The 20,086-nt window shown below is 38.5% G+C and overlaps 1 protein-coding gene across 4 annotated transcripts; it reads right to left on the bottom strand.

Moving 5' to 3' along the window:
• Window positions 1-1,410: 1,410 nt before the first annotated feature.
• zfand2a (zinc finger, AN1-type domain 2A) lies at window positions 1,411-12,274 on the bottom strand. Of its 4 annotated transcripts, none has more exons than XM_053613197.1 (10): window positions 12,138-12,274; window positions 7,567-7,652; window positions 7,344-7,438; window positions 3,608-3,739; window positions 3,372-3,523; window positions 2,624-2,734; window positions 2,398-2,482; window positions 2,207-2,283; window positions 1,978-2,117; window positions 1,411-1,679 (listed from the first exon to the last, which is right to left on the bottom strand). In XM_053613197.1, exons 2-9 carry the CDS (start codon window positions 7,619-7,621, stop codon window positions 2,006-2,008), a joined length of 819 nt encoding a protein of 272 aa, XP_053469172.1. In that variant the 5' UTR covers window positions 7,622-7,652; window positions 12,138-12,274; the 3' UTR covers window positions 1,411-1,679; window positions 1,978-2,005. The 4 variants fall into 4 exon arrangements, 3 of the variants coding, with proteins under 3 accessions (XP_053469172.1, XP_053469171.1, XP_053469174.1); XM_053613196.1 differs by having other exon boundaries at window positions 2,033-2,117; XR_008384578.1 differs by lacking the exon at window positions 1,411-1,679 and having other exon boundaries at window positions 2,055-2,117; window positions 2,628-2,734.
• Between the last annotated feature and the right edge of the window lie 7,812 nt (window positions 12,275-20,086).

The following is a 20,086-nucleotide window of genomic DNA, read 5'->3' as shown; positions in this document are numbered from 1 at the left end:
AATCAAATTAAACATCCAGTGACCTTGCAGAGTTGAATGAAGGAGAGCCTGCTGAATGTAGTTATGCTCAGTACCCACCCTATTGTACTATTTGGATCTGATGGCACTATTTCCATCATCAGATCAACTTTTCATCTGACTGGGAGGAAAGACTGGCCCAATGGGTGATGGACGTTATCACCATGGCCTACAGACAGACTGGACACCTGGCCCCTACTGTGACATGCCACGCTATGAGGACCATCTCTTCATGTCTTATTAGAGACATGGAGCTCCAGGAAGTCTGTCAGCTTCCCCAAGTTTTACAAGTTTAACATTGTCCTACCCAGTGGCATTAGTGCAGTGGACATTTGGAGTGGTGAAATACAGCACTAATTACATACCTATATAGCTGTGGTTACCATTATTAGCCCAATAAGGCAATAGTAGAAACAGATTTTTTTTTTGTTTTGTTTTGCTAAGAGGTTCTTTCGAGATTGCTTTGGAGGTTCATCCATCCATCCATCTTCTATACCGCTTATCCTATTCAGGGTCACGGGGAAACCTGGAGCCTATCCCAGGGAGCATCGGGCACAAGGCGGGGTACACCCTGGACAGGGTGCCAATCTATCGCAGGGCACAATTTTGGAGGTTCAATAAACAAATAAAATTAGAAATAGGCTTTGTGCAAGTAGTATTTCCAGTGAAGGAGTATTACGCTTAATATCAGCATGAAGTTGAGTTTGGAGCTTCAATCATGCAAATATTAGGCATTTTTATAAACATAAAAATTTGTGATTACAAGGTATTGCATTACCTATAGCAATTGTTTTTAGGAGTAAATTCAACCTGTCAAAATTTCATGCATAGAACTTGATAAAATACAGAATACAATTTCCCATAACTTCTTTATATTGATTATGATATTTCTGTATAGTTATTTTTTCCCCCCAATCTAGCAAGCTTGCCTGTGACTTTGCCTCACACCTTTGGGGTGGGCAGTTCAATCCCCACCTGTGTCTGTGTCTGTGTGTGTGTGTGTGTGTGTGTGTGTGTAGTTTGCATGTTTGCCCCATGCTTCGGGGATTTCCTCGGAGTACTTCGGTTTTCTTCACCCCAATCCAAAGACTGACTAAGCTGATTGGCATTTTACAAAATTGTCTATTGTGTGTGAATGTGAGCGATTGTGCCCGGTAATGGGTTGGCACCCCGTCCAGGGCGTCCCCCGCCTCGTGCCCTGGGACAGGCTCCAGGTTCCCCGTGACCCTCTGTAGAATAAGCGGTACAGCGGTACTGCTTTAGAATAATTCATAAAAATATCAATTTTTTTTTATGTTATTTATGACAAAATCAACACCTTAAGTGGGAACCTTTAAATGTCCAGCCATGTAGCATGAAATAAAAACAGGAGCTAAAACTCAGCAGGCAAGAAATGTTTAAAATAATTTATTCAGAAACATCTACATTGAATACTGATTAACATGGTCACTATATAAAATATGTACATAAAGCTCTGTCTGAAAAATAAGTTGCGTTGACAGACCCAGAGGTTTGTGCGCTGGGTTGAGGAATAGTCCATTCAGATTACTGGTATATTTGTGTGTGTGCATGTGTGTGTGTTTAAATTGAGGCAGGTTGCATTACATCAGCATGATCAGAATTTAAGACAGACGGCAGTTGGACTGCTTGGAATCCCTCCCCTGTTGGTTAGGAAGATAAAAATGAGTAAATCAATCAGTGTTCATTGGTGCTTTCAAGTCATCTATACTAACGCACATGCTTTGGTAGTGTCGTTTATTTGTTTTTTTTTGTTTTTTTAAACCCTGTACATGCTTTGAACCAGCTTGACTTTATTCAAGATGTATACTCAAAGGCAGCAAACTAGATATAGTTTAAATAATAAATTTATTATAATTATTGCTATTAGACAAGACCCACATGCTGCAAACCATCAGCCCAGATCATCATGCACCCAGTATACAAGATGAGGTTAAGTACCTAATTGAGGTCCTACTAGCATTGCATGCTACTGGCTGCTAAGGGTTCTTGATACCTGTTGTCTCTGCTGCTGTCGTTGGTACTCTTCCTCACTAGCAGCGAGGGCCTGAGCCAAGGCCAGATCCTCCTGCTCCTGAGGACTGATCATACACACACACAAAGAGTGATTTTGTAACAGGCAACTCTTTACATGAAGCATTGTAAGATTAAGGTGCATCAACTTTGCTACCTGAGAGCAGATGGCGTGTGTCGGGCTGTTTCAGCCAGTGACATCTCTAATGCACGCTGGAGAGCCTGCTCCTCTGTCTTGATCCCAGGAAAGACAAATGTGCTTCATTATTTATGGCCATTTCCAATTCACTAGCATATCAGAAGTGGTGGACATAAAATATTTAAAGTCAGAATGAACTAATATATTACCAGTCCAGCCTGATAGGATGCTGATGATGGTACTACATTCTGTGCTGCAGGGGGAACCACAGAAGGGGCTGGAGTCCTTTGTGCACTGCAGAGAGAACAATATTATTCCAAACTAAAGGCACATAATAGAATCAAATGAAGTTCAGCAACGTATCTGAAAATAAAAAAAATTTAAAAAAATCAATGTCTGACAAATCCCACAATTATTCACAGAATTTTTACTCACCTACTATTCTGAGCACGAGCTGTTCGGCTTGCTCCAGTCGAGCTCCCTATAATGGACGAGCCTGCAGCACTACTGCTGGAGGCACTCTGAATTCTCATTAAAGCAGCATGTCTGTAAATAAATCAAACAGATAGATGAATGGATATGGCAAAAAAGGTATGTGGACACCTGACCATCACACCCATATGTGGTTCTTCCCCAAACTGTTAACACAAACCTGGAAGCACAGAATTACATAGAATGTCTTTGTATGCTGTAGCATTATACATTTCCCTTCACTGGAACCAAGAAGCCCAAAAACCTGTTCCAGCATGATAACGCCATGTACACAAAGCGAGCTCCATGAAGACATGGTTTATCAAGGTTTATGTGGAAGAACACAAGTGGTCTTCACGGAGCCCAGAACTCAACCCAACTGAACACCTTTACGATGAACTGGAACGCCGACTACGCTCAATGCCTCTTCGGCCAGCCTAATACTCTCGTGGCAGAATTGGCAAATCCCCACGGCCATGTTTCAAAATCTAGTGGAAATCTTCCCAGTACAGAAAAGGAAACCAACTCCATATTAATTCCCATGGTTTTGGAACAAAATATTTAACAAGCATGTATGGGTGTGATGGTCACATACTTGGCCATATAGTGTATATTAGTTGATATTACTAAAGACTTTAAATGGGTCAGGCCCTGAGAGATAAACAGCAGTACTCAACATGTCCTTCCAAATAAGATTCAAGACAATGTTTACCCTGATTTGGACACTGGCTTGCCATCAGTCTTACAATCATGGTCCAGTGGATGTCTGTGCTTAAGACAGTAGTTCAAGTGGCACTGGTCACATGTTACACGAATCATCTCCTTCTGCTTGCAGCCTCCCTTAGAACACTTATTTGTAAAAATCTGGATTAAAAACAGGAAACAACATTCAGTTAGCAGTTCAAGGCTGAGATATGAGCATGTACTTTCAAGTTTAAATGTTAATACCTTTCTTTTCCTCTGTGCAGGATCGGACTTGCAGTCACTGTCTATGTGCTCTCCAACTTTAATGTCTGGCATTTCCCCTCTTTTAATTGGAATGGGGGTATTGCACAGTGGGCACACTGGGACCTGGACATCCTGAGCAAGAAAACCAGAACTTTATTATAAGGCCTTTGTTAAATTGCTACATATGCAATGGAGCAGTATTTATTATACTTATCATCAGTAACAGGCACAAGCAGTTGACTAATATATTTGTTATGAAACCATCTAGTTTCTGACTACTGTCCATAGCTAGGCAACTGCAGGGGCAAAGTAATCATAGCACCCTGAAACTGCTCATTTAGCAATAATTGAGCTCTCCCAGCAGGTGGCTAATCAAAGCTAATTTGCTGTGAAATATATATATATATATATATATATATATATTTTTTAAGTAAGCAGCTTTTCTGCACCAAGACTCGCTTGTACAAAGACAACACACAAACATGACAATGTCCACCACTGTTTTATTCTGACTTCACTGAACAACTAGATTTCCATATCTGTTGTTATGTGCTTCTGGAGGATTCTTGTCCTTACTTTTTCTTACATATAGTGCTCTCATGCTAACTTGACCTCAACCAGCTTATCTGTCCACCCAGATCTGCAAGCCTCTGGACCTGCCAGCCAGCTGTGCACAAAGCTGACTTCATCTCAGCCTATGCTGGTAGTCTTTCATGTCACTTCTTGACACTCACAGAGACTTGGCACAACTAGGAGATGATGTCCACACATTCTGCACTCTCTACTACGTTCTCGTTCTCTCGTACTCCTAGGACCTCTGGCCAGGGAGAAGGGGGGTTCAGGTTTGCTGCATCTCTTGGACAGTGTCCTTCATCTCTTTCTGAACTTCATATCTTGGAGTTCATGTTGTCACTGTTTGGAAACCTTGTAACCATCCTATCTTGATCATCCTGGTCATCTTGGCAACTTTATAGAAGACTTTTCTCTGTAATTCCAGTGGATTGCACACCTCTGAGCCTGCTGGGAGACCTCAAACACCAAACTAGTGACCAGACCTTCTCTGATCCTTCAACCTGAACCACTTACATATTGCTATTATTGGGCAATGTTTGCATCATTCACCCTTTCCTTGCTTCCACCAAGACTCCCTTCTTTAACTATAAATAAACACATGTATCTCTGACCCAAGTAAGCTGTTCTCTAACTTCTCAGCCGACCATGAATTGTCTGACCTGCTTGCATGACGTAATACCATAAACACTTCTACAGACAGCTAAATGACCTCCTGTGTGCCAAGCAGCTAGGTTACAAGGCCATACATTCTACAGAAAGTGCCCTGCTGGTAGTCACTGAAGCGTCAGTCAAAACTCCATGTCTTCCGTCTTCATCTTCCTTGACCTATTTGCTGACTCTGACTCTCATCATCATCTTACAGGACTGATCCTACCATGTACCAGTTCACTTTCATCAACTCCCAGCCTTACTTCTGGAGTCCCTCATGGGTCAGTTCTTGGTCCACTCTTGTTCTCCCTGTATTGAGAATGCTGCTGCTTGTCTGATTCCCAACCTTCTCATACATGACCCCTTACAAAGTTCAATCCAATGGTTCTCTGTTACAGCAAGAATCAAATTCAAAACTTGTCTTTGCATTCCTGACATCAAAAGGCTCTGTACCACATCTATGCACCATGGTTCAAAGCTACATGCTGCTCAGGTCTTCAACCTTAGGGATCCTGGTGTTTCCTTTCCTAAGGTCTAAACATGCTTGCAATGCAAGATCTCACTGCTTCAGTGATGGCACAAGCTTCCATCTCCCCAAGCCTCATGTCTCTATTCCTTCCACAAAGCTCTAAAGACCATCCTCTTCACAAAGTATCTAGGATAACAGCTTACTTTGCATTGACTACGTTTTGTGTTAACGCTTGGTTTTGAATTATTTGTATTATTACTTATGCCTTCTTGTTCAGGGTCTGCACAGAAATTCAAGGTGATTTATATTGCTGCAACTTCAGCCATTTGCACAGTACACAGGTAACTCCAGATAAACATAAATACAACCAGCTGCTACTTGCAATTTACAAATCAATTTTCTTTGGTCTAACACAGAGTAAATGTTGGGAATCCATGGGATAGCGCAATCAACTGTCTACCTCTCAGAGCATTTCCTGATCACAAGACTTCAAGTTTGTTGGCCTGTAACAAAGGCAGCAGGTGACCCCCCCCCCCAAAAAAGCCAGTGGTAGCAATATTTTAATCATAGTGAAAATAGGAAGATTGTGTAATTTGTAGGGAAAAAAGTTGAATGCTAAGTGAGGCAATAAAAGTAAGAAAAACTATTAGATGCATCTAGATTCTCTCTTTACACAATTCTGCATCAATGCACAGATTTCCATTACTAAATTTTCCTTTAAGACAAATAAAACAGAACAATTCAAGCACAAAATGTATAAAGTTCTATTTTTAAAAAATATATATTTATTTTTGGACAAAATATATTTTGTTGTCACAAGCTTAAGCCAATTTGGGGGTTACAAAAATGCATAAGCTAGTGTGTATACATGTTATCCAGCAGATTTAAAGAAGGACACACTCAGATCTGCGCCCTCCATTTTAAATGCAACAGTGTGGGCACATTTTGTATTTTATAAGCTTTTGTGCAAGCGGTCATACCAAATAAATTACTCGGAAATAAAACAAACTTTTGAAAACAAGATCGTACGGTTCCATCCTGTGTTGGAGGAAAAATGGACTTCCTGCTCAACACAGAATCTTCGAGCATGTGGCAAAGCTTCCACTTAATTCAGAAAGGGCAAAGAAAATTCCCAGGTCAATTGCAAGTTTCATCACAAAATATATACACCCCATGACACTGCTGAAAATCCAGGAGTCTGCCCGGAGTCAAGGTACATCACTTTACTTAATTATCAAAATTTAGCTTAAAAGGAAAAGGTTATGCATGAATTCCAGGTAGCTTAATAAATATTGATTCTAGCTAAATATAATCATACTGTGTGGTAAAAAAAAAATTAAATAAAATACACAAAACAAATATAAACATTTGTGATAAAATTATTATTATCCCCTTCTCATTTCCTTTTCTTAAGAAAGTGACAATTTCCACCTTATCTGGTTTAATCAATACAATAACAATGCAACTTCTGTTAGTGGCACTATAAAATTATTAGCCAATTCATATTTATTTGACTATGACATTCATTTAAACGACCACCTAGTTTTTGCTTCTTAAAGTCGTTTTTATTTTCCGTGTACAAATAACCTGGAAGAGATGTAAAACTAAATAATATAAAAAGGTTTAAGCCATGGCTTCAGCACAAGTGTATTAAGTATCTGAGAAAACCTGATGAGAACACTATGACTTCCAGTCTGGAATGCTTGTTTGGGTTTGGAAATGCCTCCTGTCAGTCATTCTAGAAATGATTTACTTTTCAGGCCACTGTAGATCCTGGAGCGGAGCTTTGTGAACACACAGGCGGGAATGGGGGGTTGGGGTGGTTTCAGGGAGTACAAAAGTCCTTCAAATGTCAAACCAACCTAAGCTTTTTTTTTTTTTTTTTTTTTTTTTTAAACTGTTAAGCTAAAAAAAAAAAAAGAAAAGAAAAAAAAGGGAAAAGTTATACTTGTTATTAAGTGGTTTCAATTATGTTTACTGTTTATTTTGTTTAGCAATCAATAACCTGTGTTTTTAAGTATTGGACTACAGATGTAGCCATGTTACCTTTTTATATGATGAAGTACACTTGTGACTTGCATAAGTTATGTGGTCTTTACAGAAAATCCCTTCACAAGCATCACATCTCATTGGCAGGAAATCTGTTAAATAAAATTTAATAAATTTAATAAAGTAACTGTTTCCTCAGCAGGAAATAATAAGCTATTTTAGAATTGATCATCTTAGAACAGAAACAGACAGGTACGTCCACTGAAAAGCTCTCACTCACCCAGGCGCTTGCAGGATTTCTCTGAACAGTGCTCTCCCAGGTGTGGAAACTCCATGGCACTGTGGTGCAAAGGATTCGCTTTCCCACTGTATTCACAACATTAAAGTTATTTACATTTACGGTATACAGCAGGCACTGTCAATCCAGAGCAACTTACCAACATGTGTATATATGGGAAATACAGTGAGGGGAAGTACAGTATCCAGACACTACTGTTGCTGTTGTATATATCCACTTCAGATTTACACACGTGTCTTTTGACTTTATACTACACTGCCATCCACTAATATTGGTAAATATGGGCAAAGAAGGCTGTGAAAAATTCTTTATTGTTTAAGCTTTTGATATTTTATAAAATAAATAAATAAATAAAAATGCAAAAAAAAAAAAAAAAAAAAAAATCACAAAAATACTCTGCTCTCATGGATAGCAAACAACACAGGTTTATAAAAAAAAGATATATTATATTATATTATATTATATATATATATATATATATATATATATATATATATATATACACATATATATATATATATATATATATATATATATATATATATATATATATATATATATATATATATATATATATATGTGTGTATATATATATATATATATATATATATATATATATATATATATATATATATATATATATATATATATATATATATATCTTTTGTCAAATATAGGAGTGCAACAATTATTGTCACCATTTTAGTCAATAGTTTGTGCTACCTCCCTTTGCCAAAATAACAGCAGAGTCTTCCATTGAAAATTCATGGCGCAGTTTTGAGTTCATACCATCACAGACTTATCACAAGCTTCATCACGTGCCTTGCTCCCAGACACACTGAATGATTTCTACACATGATTTGAAGCACAGAACAACAAGACCACCTCAAATGTCACCAACCAAGTACTCTGTCTATATGCAGTGCACGTCAGGAAAACTCTGTCCCGAGGTAACCAGTGGAAAGCTGCTTGTCCGGACAACATACTTGGCCACGTGCTCAGGGAATGTGCTGATCAGCTTGCAGATGTCCTTAAAGACATCAACATCTCGCTGAGCCAAGCACCATCATCCCTGTGCCTGAATGACTACCGGCCCGTTGCGCTCACACCGATCATCATGAAGTGCTTTGAGTGGTAGTCATGAAACACATAAAGCTATGTAAGGTTGCTATTCACAGATTTCAGTTCAACGTTCAACACAATCATGCCACAACTGACAGAAAAGCTGAGCCTGCTGAGTTCGACCACATCCCTCTACAACTGATACTGGACTTCTTGACTAGGGGACTGCAGTACGTCAGGGTTGGAAACACACTGAACACCAGTGCTCCCCAGGGATGTGTGCTCAGTGCACTGCTGTTTACCCCGCTGACTCATGACTGGGTTGCAAAGCACACTTCAAATCACATCATCAAGTTTGCTGATGACGCTTCAGTTACAGGTCTCCTCCGGAACAATGATGAGTCAGCGTACAGGGAGGAGGTGAACCAGTTCACAGAATGGTCTAGAGACAACAATCTGTCTCCCAATGTTGGAAGACAAAAGAGATGTTTGTTGACTTCAGGAGAAATTGAGTTGTTCAACAGAACAACTGTGGAGAGAGGGTCAAAATCTCCAAGTTTCTTGGTGTGCACATGACTGAGGACCTCTCCTGGCCTTTCAACATCACATGCCTAGCCAGGAATGCCCAGCAGCAGCTCCACTTCCTATGGAGGCTGAGGAGAGCCAACCAGCATAATCTCGTACTGTATGGTCAAGGTCCACTGCACTGTGTATCTATTGTCCTAGGTATTCACTGTTCTGTGTACTTATTGTCTCGTGCTCATTTCACACCATTGTGGATTTTCATTTTGTGTAGTCTTGCGTACTGTACTATTGTACTGTTACGTGTTGCGTCATGGTCCTGGAGGAATGACACTGTGTTGCGATGTATTCCTCTATATAACTGGTACGACAATAAAAACCCACTTGAATTGACTATAGGGGTTTTTACATGCAAGTCGGAATTGATCTAGAATGATCTTTGTGCTGCTGGGCATCAGAATCAGAAAAGTGTTCATACACACATTTGTTTTTACCACATATTATGGAATCGGACACCTTCCCAAGCCAACAGGAGATGGTTGTGGTTACAGGCAGCTAGGAAGGATGACTGGTCCAAGAAGCTCTGTCTTTGCATTTCATCTCAGGTAAGCAGTTATCATATCAGTGAAGTTGGCTTGCTAGTTAAGAATTTAACCGCTTTAGTTAAGTAGTTAGTTAGCATGGCTGATTTATATTCCTTTAACAAACCTACGTAGCTCACCTAAAATGGACATCAATACACTAGCTAGCTAATGTTAGAGATCTAGGTCATGTTCTTACTCAAGAGTTGCCTATAATGGACCCGTTTAACTAGATACATCTTGAACGTGTCAAAACAACAGAGTTGCAAGCATCAAGAATCTTCTATGCTTTCAATTTCTCTCTAGTATAAAAGCTCAGAGTTTCTATGAGAAGTAAACCAAGTAGCATCAGCTTACAACCTGGTTGCACAGTCATATCTATCTATATTTTTTTTTTTTTGCTTACAAACACTGTGAAGGGGTCGATTAGTACAAAGTCAAATACATTGGGCCTCATCCATCCAGCTGGATACAAACAGATTTTTTCGTAAATTGTTCATACAAGTGTTTACACAAGAAATTTGGTATTCAAGGAAATCCAGCAAATTCAGAAAAATGTTTGTGTCCTCCTTGTGCTCCTGAGTATGTGTAAAAGAAGACTAAGTAAATGAATCCTCGACTTAATCAATTCCAAGTCATACATTCTGCATGGATTCATGCACGTTCATATAAGAAATGTACTGTTGAGTTTAAATAGCTTGTGTTTATTATGTTCACAGCATTTAGCAGACGCCGTTCTCCAAATCGATTTAGAGAAGAGCTTTGTTGTCTCAATCAAAAACACATACTCATGCTAGTTCACTTGGTTAGGGAGCAGAAAAAGGAAAATTTTGTGAAATCCAATTTGATATATTATTCGCAATAATTAAAGAATGTTCAAAAATAAAGAAAACAAGCCAAAACAAACCTATAAATTAAGAAAAGTAAAACTAATAATTTGATTATGATTTACAATATTTTACAAAAATAATTAACAAGTGCAGTTAATTATTTGTCATGCTATACGTGCAAATAGACGACTGCTTGAAGGCGAGGGTTGCATCTGAAACCGCATACTTACCTACTATATAGTAACTGAAATACATGCATTTCTCTTACTATATAGTAGGCAAGTACGCAGTTTTGGACGCAGCTGAGCTCTCTTGTTTGCCGTCAAACGGTTGAGCACTGTGTACGTGTCCTGTCGCAAAATGCGGTGAAAACCCCCTCACGACGTTAACAGTGTGATTAAAGTGTGTACATGTCTATAATGCACTTCGATAATGCGACTAAAACAGAAATACTACACACGTCTTAATTCGATTTGTGTTTACTTCGAGTATGACTTTAGTCGGATTAAGGTCATCAATAATCGCTGTTTACATGATAGTTTCTTAATCAGAGTCTTAATCGGGTTAATATCGGATTATTATTGTTGTCTGTGTAAACGTACTGACTGTTCATTTCCTGCTCCCAGCTGTCTGCGCTCTTTACCTTATATGGAGTTTTGTGGGCGTCACTACATGCAAATTAGTTCCATCAGGAACACACTTTGCACTTTATGTGATCAGTGTATGCGAATACGAAGAAAAAAAAAATCAGTGTTTCTGAAACTTGTGTAAATCCGGCAGACAAATTTTGTTAATTTTTTTTCTTACGCAAACATTTACTCACACTTAACTACTAAAAGACTGATAAATGAGGACGGATTATAGTTCAATCGGAAGTAAACATATGCACTGTGAGTGATGAATTAAGTAATGTGTATGACTGTCAGTTTTAACAGCTGGACTTTTGGACTGGATTTTCCCTGAGCTGTAATAACTCTGGATAAACATTGTCTGGCAAAAATAAATAAAAACAAATGAATGAATAAATAAATAAAATGGCATGACAACAGTCTACAGGGTCAACTAACTAACTGTCAACTAATGCTGAATCATGCTAGTGTGTGTGGATGTAAACCTAAAACCTCAAGAGTTTCGCTACAAAAATGGGAAAAGAAACAGTATCTGAATCCATATTAAATAATTATAACACTAAATTAAGAGCCAAGCTATAACCGAGCTGTCAGCTGTCATCATTTCTCAGAAGTGATGAGCTGACACATAAATAACAAACAGCGACGTGTATTTGTTTATCGTGTCAACTCATAACTTCTGAGAAACTGTAGCCTGTAGCGTGTTTAGTGTTAGTGCAACCTGACAAGATTAACAATACTCCCTAGGTTATAATTAGACTTAAAATGGCTGTGAGGTTTGCCTGAAAAATGACTACCTCGAGACCGCTAATAAACAGCTAGCAGCTAACTAGCCGGAGAACAGGACGGTTTAAAGACAACACCGCATATACATAAACAACCACGTAGAAAAAACACTATAGAACTATATGTGATAGAGTGTTTCTTACCGATATCGTCCACTTAATCGCAGTCGTTCTTCCTTGGTGTCTGTGTGTAAACACGTATTTCGTCGTTAAATCGCCGCTGAAACACAAACACCGTCAGGGTTTATGTACAAGACCTCGGTTCCTTCCTCCCATGTTAATCCCACTGAGCGCCGTGAAGCAAGCAGCAATGAACCACACACTGACTTTTCAATACAAAAGTATTTTATTTTTACACACACACACACACACACACACACACACACACACACACACACTCTACATGGCCAAAGGTTTGTGGACACCTGACCATCACACCCGTACATGAGCCTTTATAGAATGTTTTTGTATGCTGTAGCGTTAAGAGGCTCAAACTTGTTACAGCACGACATTGTGTCTGTGCACAAAGCGAGCTCCATGAAGACATGGAGAAGGTTGAGAAGGTTGGACATGGACATGGTTGAGAAAGTTGGAGTGGTAGAACTCGAGAGTCCTGAACAAAGCCCTGAGCTCAACCCCACTGGGATGAACTGGAACACCGACTGCACCCCAGCCCTCCTCACCTAACATCATTGTCTGATCTCAGTAACGTTTTTGTAGATGAATGATCACAAATCCCCACAGTCACGCTCCAAAATGTAGTAGAAAGCCTTCCCAGAAGAGTGAAGTTTATTATAACAGCAAAGAGAGAATAATCTGGAATGGGGTGTTCAACGAGGTCATATGGATGTGATGGTCGGGTGTCCACATACTTATGTCCATATAGCATGATACACTCCTGGGCAAAAACAAACAACAAATAAAGGCGAAATAAACAAATCATTGGTCAAAAAATTAACAAGAATTAAACAAATGCATTCTTCTTGTAAATCATGATAATGATTAAAATGTTTGATGTAAAATTCAAACTAACACATGTCTGGGTATACAAAATTAAAATAAATGAATAAATAAATAAAAGTTAAAAGTTGTCTGCATGTTTACTTATAAGACGTAAACATTTAAAGAAATGTAATTGAAAAGCTTTCCCATACTAAGTTAGTCTATCTATTTGTTTAATCCATGCTAATTTCCTGACCAATGATTTGTTGTTAAGACCATTAAATTTGGTCTTAATAATTTGGTCTTTGCCAAAAATGGCAAAATATTTTTCCATTTTTGGCATGGCCCGTTTGTTTTTGCACAGGAGTGTGTATAACTACTGATAATAACCCGAGATCAGGATCAGACCATGGACTCTGGCTCTGTGAGGCAGCAATGCTACCCACTGCACCACCATGCCATGCCATAAAATAAATCAATTAATACTAACATTTAAAATTACAATAATACAATATACAAAAAATAAGGCACACTTACTCCATGCTATATGCAATTTTATACAATTATACAAATTTATTGGTCACATTTTACATTGTTACATTTACTGCTTTTTTACAGAGGGTGGATTGTTGCTTAGTAGTTAGCCCGTTTGCCTCACACCTCCAGGGTTGGGGGTTCGGTTCCTGCCTCTGCCCTGTGTGTGCAGAGTTTGCAAGTTCTCCCCGTGCTGCGGGGGTTTCCTCCGGGTACTCCGGTTTCCTCCCCCAGTCCAAAGACATGCATGGTAGGCTGATTGGCATGTCCAAAGTGTCCGTACTGTATGAATGGGTGTGTGAATGTGTATGTGATTGGCACCCCATACAGGGTGTACCCTGCCTTGTGCCCGATGCTCTCTAGGATAGGCTCCAGGTTCCGCATGAGAGTTAAGCGGTATAGAAGATGGATGGATTGATGTTTTTTACAGAATAAAGCAACACAATATTTTATAGAATGAAAGAGAGACATTTTTATAATAAAGTGAGGAATAAAGAAAAAATAATATTTTATTAAATATGACACGAGATAAATAAAGAAAAAATTCATTGGTTGCTGAGCCACCACTTCTACACTTAATTACAGCCTCGCTGTAGGACTTTTATTTAGGAAAAGGTTCAAGTTTCCCATAGTAGCTGGCTTCCTACACTTCGACTCACACTGAGTCACTGAGTCACTCTGAGTCACTCTGATTTAATGCCGGAGCTTTCCAGAAAATGCGACGTGAGACAGTGATGCAGCACTTTCTGTTGTTTACTACTACTACCACTACTATTACTATTACTACTATTATTCTATTACTACTAATATTACTACTATTATTACTACTACTGTTACTATTACTACTACTACTACTACTACTATTACTACTGCTACTATTACTACTATTATTACTACTACTACTATTACTACTACTATTACTACTATTATAATACTATTACTGCTACTACTACTATTACTACTATTATATTACTACTACTAATACTAATAATAATAATAATATTAATAATAATAATGGGTGCACAGTGGCTTAGTGGTTAGCACATTTGCCTCACACCTCCAGGGTTGGGGGTTCGATTCCCTGTGTGTGCGGAGTTTGCATGTTCTCCCATGCTGTGGGAGTTTCCTCCGGATACTCTGGTTTCCTCCCCCAAGTCCATAACATGCATGGTAGGCCGATTGGCATGTCCAAAGTGTCCGTAGTGTTTGAATGTGTATGTGATTGTGCACTGCGATGGATAGGCATCCCGTCCAGGGTGTACCCTGCCTTGTGCCCGATTGCTCCCTGGGCTAGGCTCCAGGGTCCCTGCGACCCAGTAGGATAAGCGGTATAGAAAATGTATAGATTGATGGAATAATAATAATAATGATGATGCTTAAATTAAATTTTGCATGTAAATTTAATTTATTCATATGATTGATTTAAGTGTTTGAGTGGGCCACATGGTGACACAGCAGGTAGATTTGTTGCCTCACAGCTCCAGGGTCCCTGGAACGTTCCTGATCTCAGGTTACTGTCTGTGTGGAGTGTCTGCGCATGTTCTCCCCATGGGTTTCCTCCAGTTTCTCCGGTTTCCTCCAGCCTCCCAAAAAAACAGCAGTAGGTTGATTGGCTAAGATAAATGACTCCAAGTTGTGAAAGAGTGTGTGAATGTGTGTGTCCATGCTGCCCTGTGATGGGCTGATGTCCCATCCAGGGTGTATACCTGTCTCGCGTCCAGAGTTTCCCAGGACAGACTCCGGATCCACTGTGATCCTGACAAGGCTAAAGCGGTTACAGAAAGTGCATGAGTGAGTGTTTGAGTCACAGTATAAGAACTTAAAAATAAATTTACTATAAGTGCTTTTACTTTATGTCTTATTTTATCACTATATGAACTTTTCACAAAGCATAGATTATGGATCAGTGATCCGAGTCTGTGAAGGATTGTTGTTGGTGTTGCTGATATTTATATATTCATTATACATACATCTACATCTATCTACAATCTATTAATCGAGGTCATGGACTCTCTGGGTTCAACATAAGTAGCATCTGTCAAAATAGTTGTTTTATGTTTGCAGTATGCTATAAATGAGTCGCCAGACGTTTGTGGACACTTGACCATCACATTCATATGTGCTTGTTGAACATCCCATTCCAGATTTATTCCCCTTTGCTGTTTAAATAAGCTCCACTCTTCTGGGAAGATTTTCCAGATTTCTAGATTTTGGAGCGTGGCTGTGGGGATTTGTGTTCATTCAGCTACAAGAGCATTAGTGACATCAGGCACTGATGTTGGGTGAGAAGGCCTGAGTTCTTTCACTCCAAACCTTCTCAAACCATGTCTTCATGGAGCTTTGTGCACGGTGGCATTGTCATGCTGGAACAGGTTTGGGCCTCTTAGTTTCAGTGATGGGAAATTGTAATGTTACCGCATACAAAGACATCCTATACAAAAACTGTATTTTGCCAAAGTAAATCTGGATTTAATTTTTGAGGGCAGCTTTGAGGAACATTGGATCTGTGGTTTGGTTTAAACTGTGGCAGGATCAGATTATTATTCACATGCGAACCATTTGGAAATGGCAACTTTGAGCGTGGCGTAAAGAATCTGAATTCGATTTCCGAATCTGATTTCGGCACCTGTGATGATGGGGAGCTGAAAAGGCAAGTATGTTGTGGCATAGCTTAGTTAATTAAGCCTTTTAGTTTAGAACTAATTGGTGTTGAGCCAAAATCCCTCTTTGTTTTTGCTCTCAGAAAATTTACTAAGCTACTTAAAGAGATGATTAGCTAGTACAATTAGTCCCAAATAGTCACTATTAGAAGCTAAGAATCCTTAATTTCCCAACAAACCCTTGAAGAACTCTTCTTTTTCACAAAGTATTGTTGTGTTGGAGGATGTTTTAGAATAAATGATTTACATGTTCACACAAAACTTTGGTGATAAAGGCTATGAACATGTAGCTCTCCTATAAATAATACCCCATTTCAATATACCCTCAGTAATAAGATGCTGTATTCAGAGTTGAGTTATGTGTGCGGAGTGAGGTGCTAATATCGAAACAAATGAATAAATTTCACTTTTGAAATGAGTACTGTGCTGTTTTATCCATATTTTTCCTGACCTTGGACTTGATATTGGACTTGCTCTTGGTTTTGTACTTGGCATACAGTTTCCCCTCAATGTCCTTGATTACATTTATATATATGTTATACACTCCATTAGATAATCCATCCATATAGATTTCCTGTCAGTGTTAAAATTTGTTGTTTACAATAGTTGTATACAAGGTTGTCTACAATAGCAATTTTGACAGGAAAGATTGCACTAAGGGCATTATCTATAGCGAGTGTATACAATACAATATCCACCACAAGGTGGCAGCAGAGGTGTTTATTTGTATTTTCTGATAAATATATTTTTTGAGGTGTTCATTTATAAAAATTCATACCCAATAAAGAAATCAGCTTCTATTTGCTCATCAGTCATATCTCTCATATTACATTTTGAGCATATTTACATAAAATCTAAGCGTGACAGAACTGATGCTAGGCAAATAAATTGGCATATGTGTATAGTATACTGCACATAGTGTTGTTTGATGAAGTAAGTCCATTGGCCATCAGACAACAGCTATTTATACAAAGTGTTTATTGAGGGCAAAATACTTCCAAATACTTGGAGAGTATGTAAATATCGAATCCAAGGGTTATCATTAGCACACACTATCTAGGATGTAAATATCCTTTTAGTATAGAATTGAAACATTTTAGCTGGGGAACAAACCTCTGACACATTTTAATGTGTGTTGATCAATGTTAAATTAAATAAATAAATAAATACCTTTTTAAATGAATGTGAATTATGATCTTGCTATTTCTGTTTTCACAGAGTGGAACTGCTGCGTTAGAAACAACCTGAGCAATGGTGATAAATAAAGATTAGAACTGAACAATTAAAAATCCGAATAACTTGACCAGTGGTGATCAAGGATGGAATAGAAAATGCATTTTTGAACAATTATGTTAACTAACCAAGTGAGCTATGCTGAAGTGAACACTACAACATTATATATATAAAGAAAGGAAACATTACTATCAAGGAAAGAATCTGTGAAATGCTGATATCTCCACAGGTTTTGGCCTGCATAATTTGCAAATCATCGTCACCACCACGTTGTTTCATTTGCAGCATTTAACACTGAAGATAGCTCATAAATTGGTACAGGGATGCTCATCTGTCTCCTTTGTCTCAGATGTTGCTGCTGCTGACCAATCGTTTGGTGCCTGAAGTGTATTTTTGGTAGGGAATTGCTTTATTTTGATTGGCTCTTGAAACTAAATTATTTAAAATATGCACATATTCGCTTTTAATTGGCTTACAGTCAATTCTGGTATTAAAATGTGTTTATTTTACTCAGCAACAGTGATCATTAATAAATATAATGAAGTTGATATTTAATTTTTTTTTTTTTTTTTTTAATTCTCCAAAAAGTACTGTAATGAGAGTATATGTAGTTTGTCTGTAATCTGAACGTTAAAACTGATTCCATGCAACTCTAGTTTGTTGCCTGTCATTTTTGGGCACAACTTTCAGAATTAACACTGCATGCATTTGTATTGCATTATTGCGTTATTAAATTATGAAATATATATATTTTTTCCTGAAGTTTCTTTTTTAACTTTTTTTTTTTCCATTTGTAGCAATATCTCTGTTGCAGGTCAAATAACTTAGTTTTGATTATTTGAAAACTATGCTCACACACACACACACACACACACACACACACACACACACACACACACACACACACAAGCACGTACATTATTTAGAACAAAGAACATTCTTTAGCCTGTATCAGTGCAAAGTCATGTTCCTGGAGGCCATGAGGGAAAAAGATCACATTAGAGTTCATTTCTGATTCCTCTCTGCTGCACAAGCACCTGGCTCATAAGCTCCTAATTCTGCTGCCAGATGGCACCTCTCACAGAACACCTGCTTCATCATTGGAATTCCTTTACATTGCTCACACTGCTTGAATGGTAAAATTATTGCAATAATTTCATATCTCCCATACACACCCTCCCCCCAACACACACATGCACACACATACACTATCACCACTGACAAAGCACACATTTATGCCTACAAATTTGCTGTGGCTTTGCGCCAAACTCTATACTTTAGCCACTCTTCATTTCTCCTCTTTGTACCAGTGCCTTGCAAACAGTGTCGGAAAGCCTTTTATCCGTTGTTGTTGGTGTTGTTTAGAGACCACTCATCGCCGATTCTCACTTTGCCAGCGTGGCTTGGCTTCCCCAGGGTGACCAGCATCAACGTATTTTCTCACCGTTTTTATATTGTAACCTATGTGGATCTTGTGAAAAACAAATGTACATTCATTTCACACCATCTAAACTACTGGGGTTTGCCACTAAATCGTAAGCACGATTTGACTCAGCTGAATGCACACACCACTGTGAATTCACATACAGCCATGAGTGTAGAATATTTGGTGCTTCAGGGAACTGTATAAGAGAACAATGATAACAGCACATAAAACTGGCAGCAGTAGATTTTGCTGTATTCCTGTGGACTTTTCATAAAAAGTCAAACAACTTTTTAGATTCTCAAGGGCCACTTCCATCTAGGGGGTATGGGTAGTAAGTTTCACTCTTCCACCCAATGCGATGCCTCTGCCTATAGGTATGTAAAGTTTTAGTTCATGCCCATGTGTGTTTTTGCAATATAAATGCTGTAAAATATTTAATCTGATTTTTTTTTAATGTATACAGTTAATGTCAATGTTAATTAAGAAATTTATGTTTGGTTTGAGTCCTCCATGATTAATTGTTAATTATGCAATATTAAATGATAAATTGTCTTTCTAATTAACCCTCCAGATATACAGTATACTCCTGAGATTCAGATTTTTTTCCTTTTCATATTATCCAGAATAGGGGGGCATAGTAGCTTAGTGGTTAGCACGTTTGCCTCACACCTCCTGTATTGGGGAGTTTCCTCTGGGTACTCCAGTTTCCTCCAGTCCAAAGACATTTTGGTGTTGTAGACTGATTGGCATTTCCAAGTTGTCCATAGTGTGGGAATGTGTGTGTGATTGTGCCCTGCGATGGGTTGTTATCCCGTCCAGGGTGTCTCCCACCTTGTCCCAAGAGATCCCTGGGATAGGATCCTGTGACCCTGTGTAGGATAAGCAGTACAGAAAATGGATGGATGGATGGATGGATGGATGGATATTATCCAGAATATTTTTGTACCCTAAAAAGGACATTTGAACCAATGTAACCAGAACTTATTGAAAATTTTTAGCAACTCCCATGCACCCAAATCTTAAAAATGCACTTCAAATACAGTAAAGATCTGTATTTTTGTGATTGTGCCTTGATTTATTTTATTTGATAACCAAAATATTCACCATCTATTTTCACCTATTTTAATTGTGAATCAAGAGACACATTTTTGTGACCGCCCAAAGATTTCGCTAATACAACCAGCTCTTTTATATCTCGAGAAATTCATGTTATCCATCTCATGAAGCCGGATGGCACCATACCTCCTCACACAGTCATCTGGCTATAGTGTGAACACTTCATCGATGACAGAGTTCAG

Source organism: Ictalurus furcatus, chromosome 24 (assembly GCF_023375685.1).
Source record: "Ictalurus furcatus strain D&B chromosome 24, Billie_1.0, whole genome shotgun sequence".
In the NCBI taxonomy this organism is placed as follows: domain Eukaryota; kingdom Metazoa; phylum Chordata; class Actinopteri; order Siluriformes; family Ictaluridae; genus Ictalurus; species Ictalurus furcatus.
This window is presented reverse-complemented; position numbering and strand designations above follow the sequence as displayed.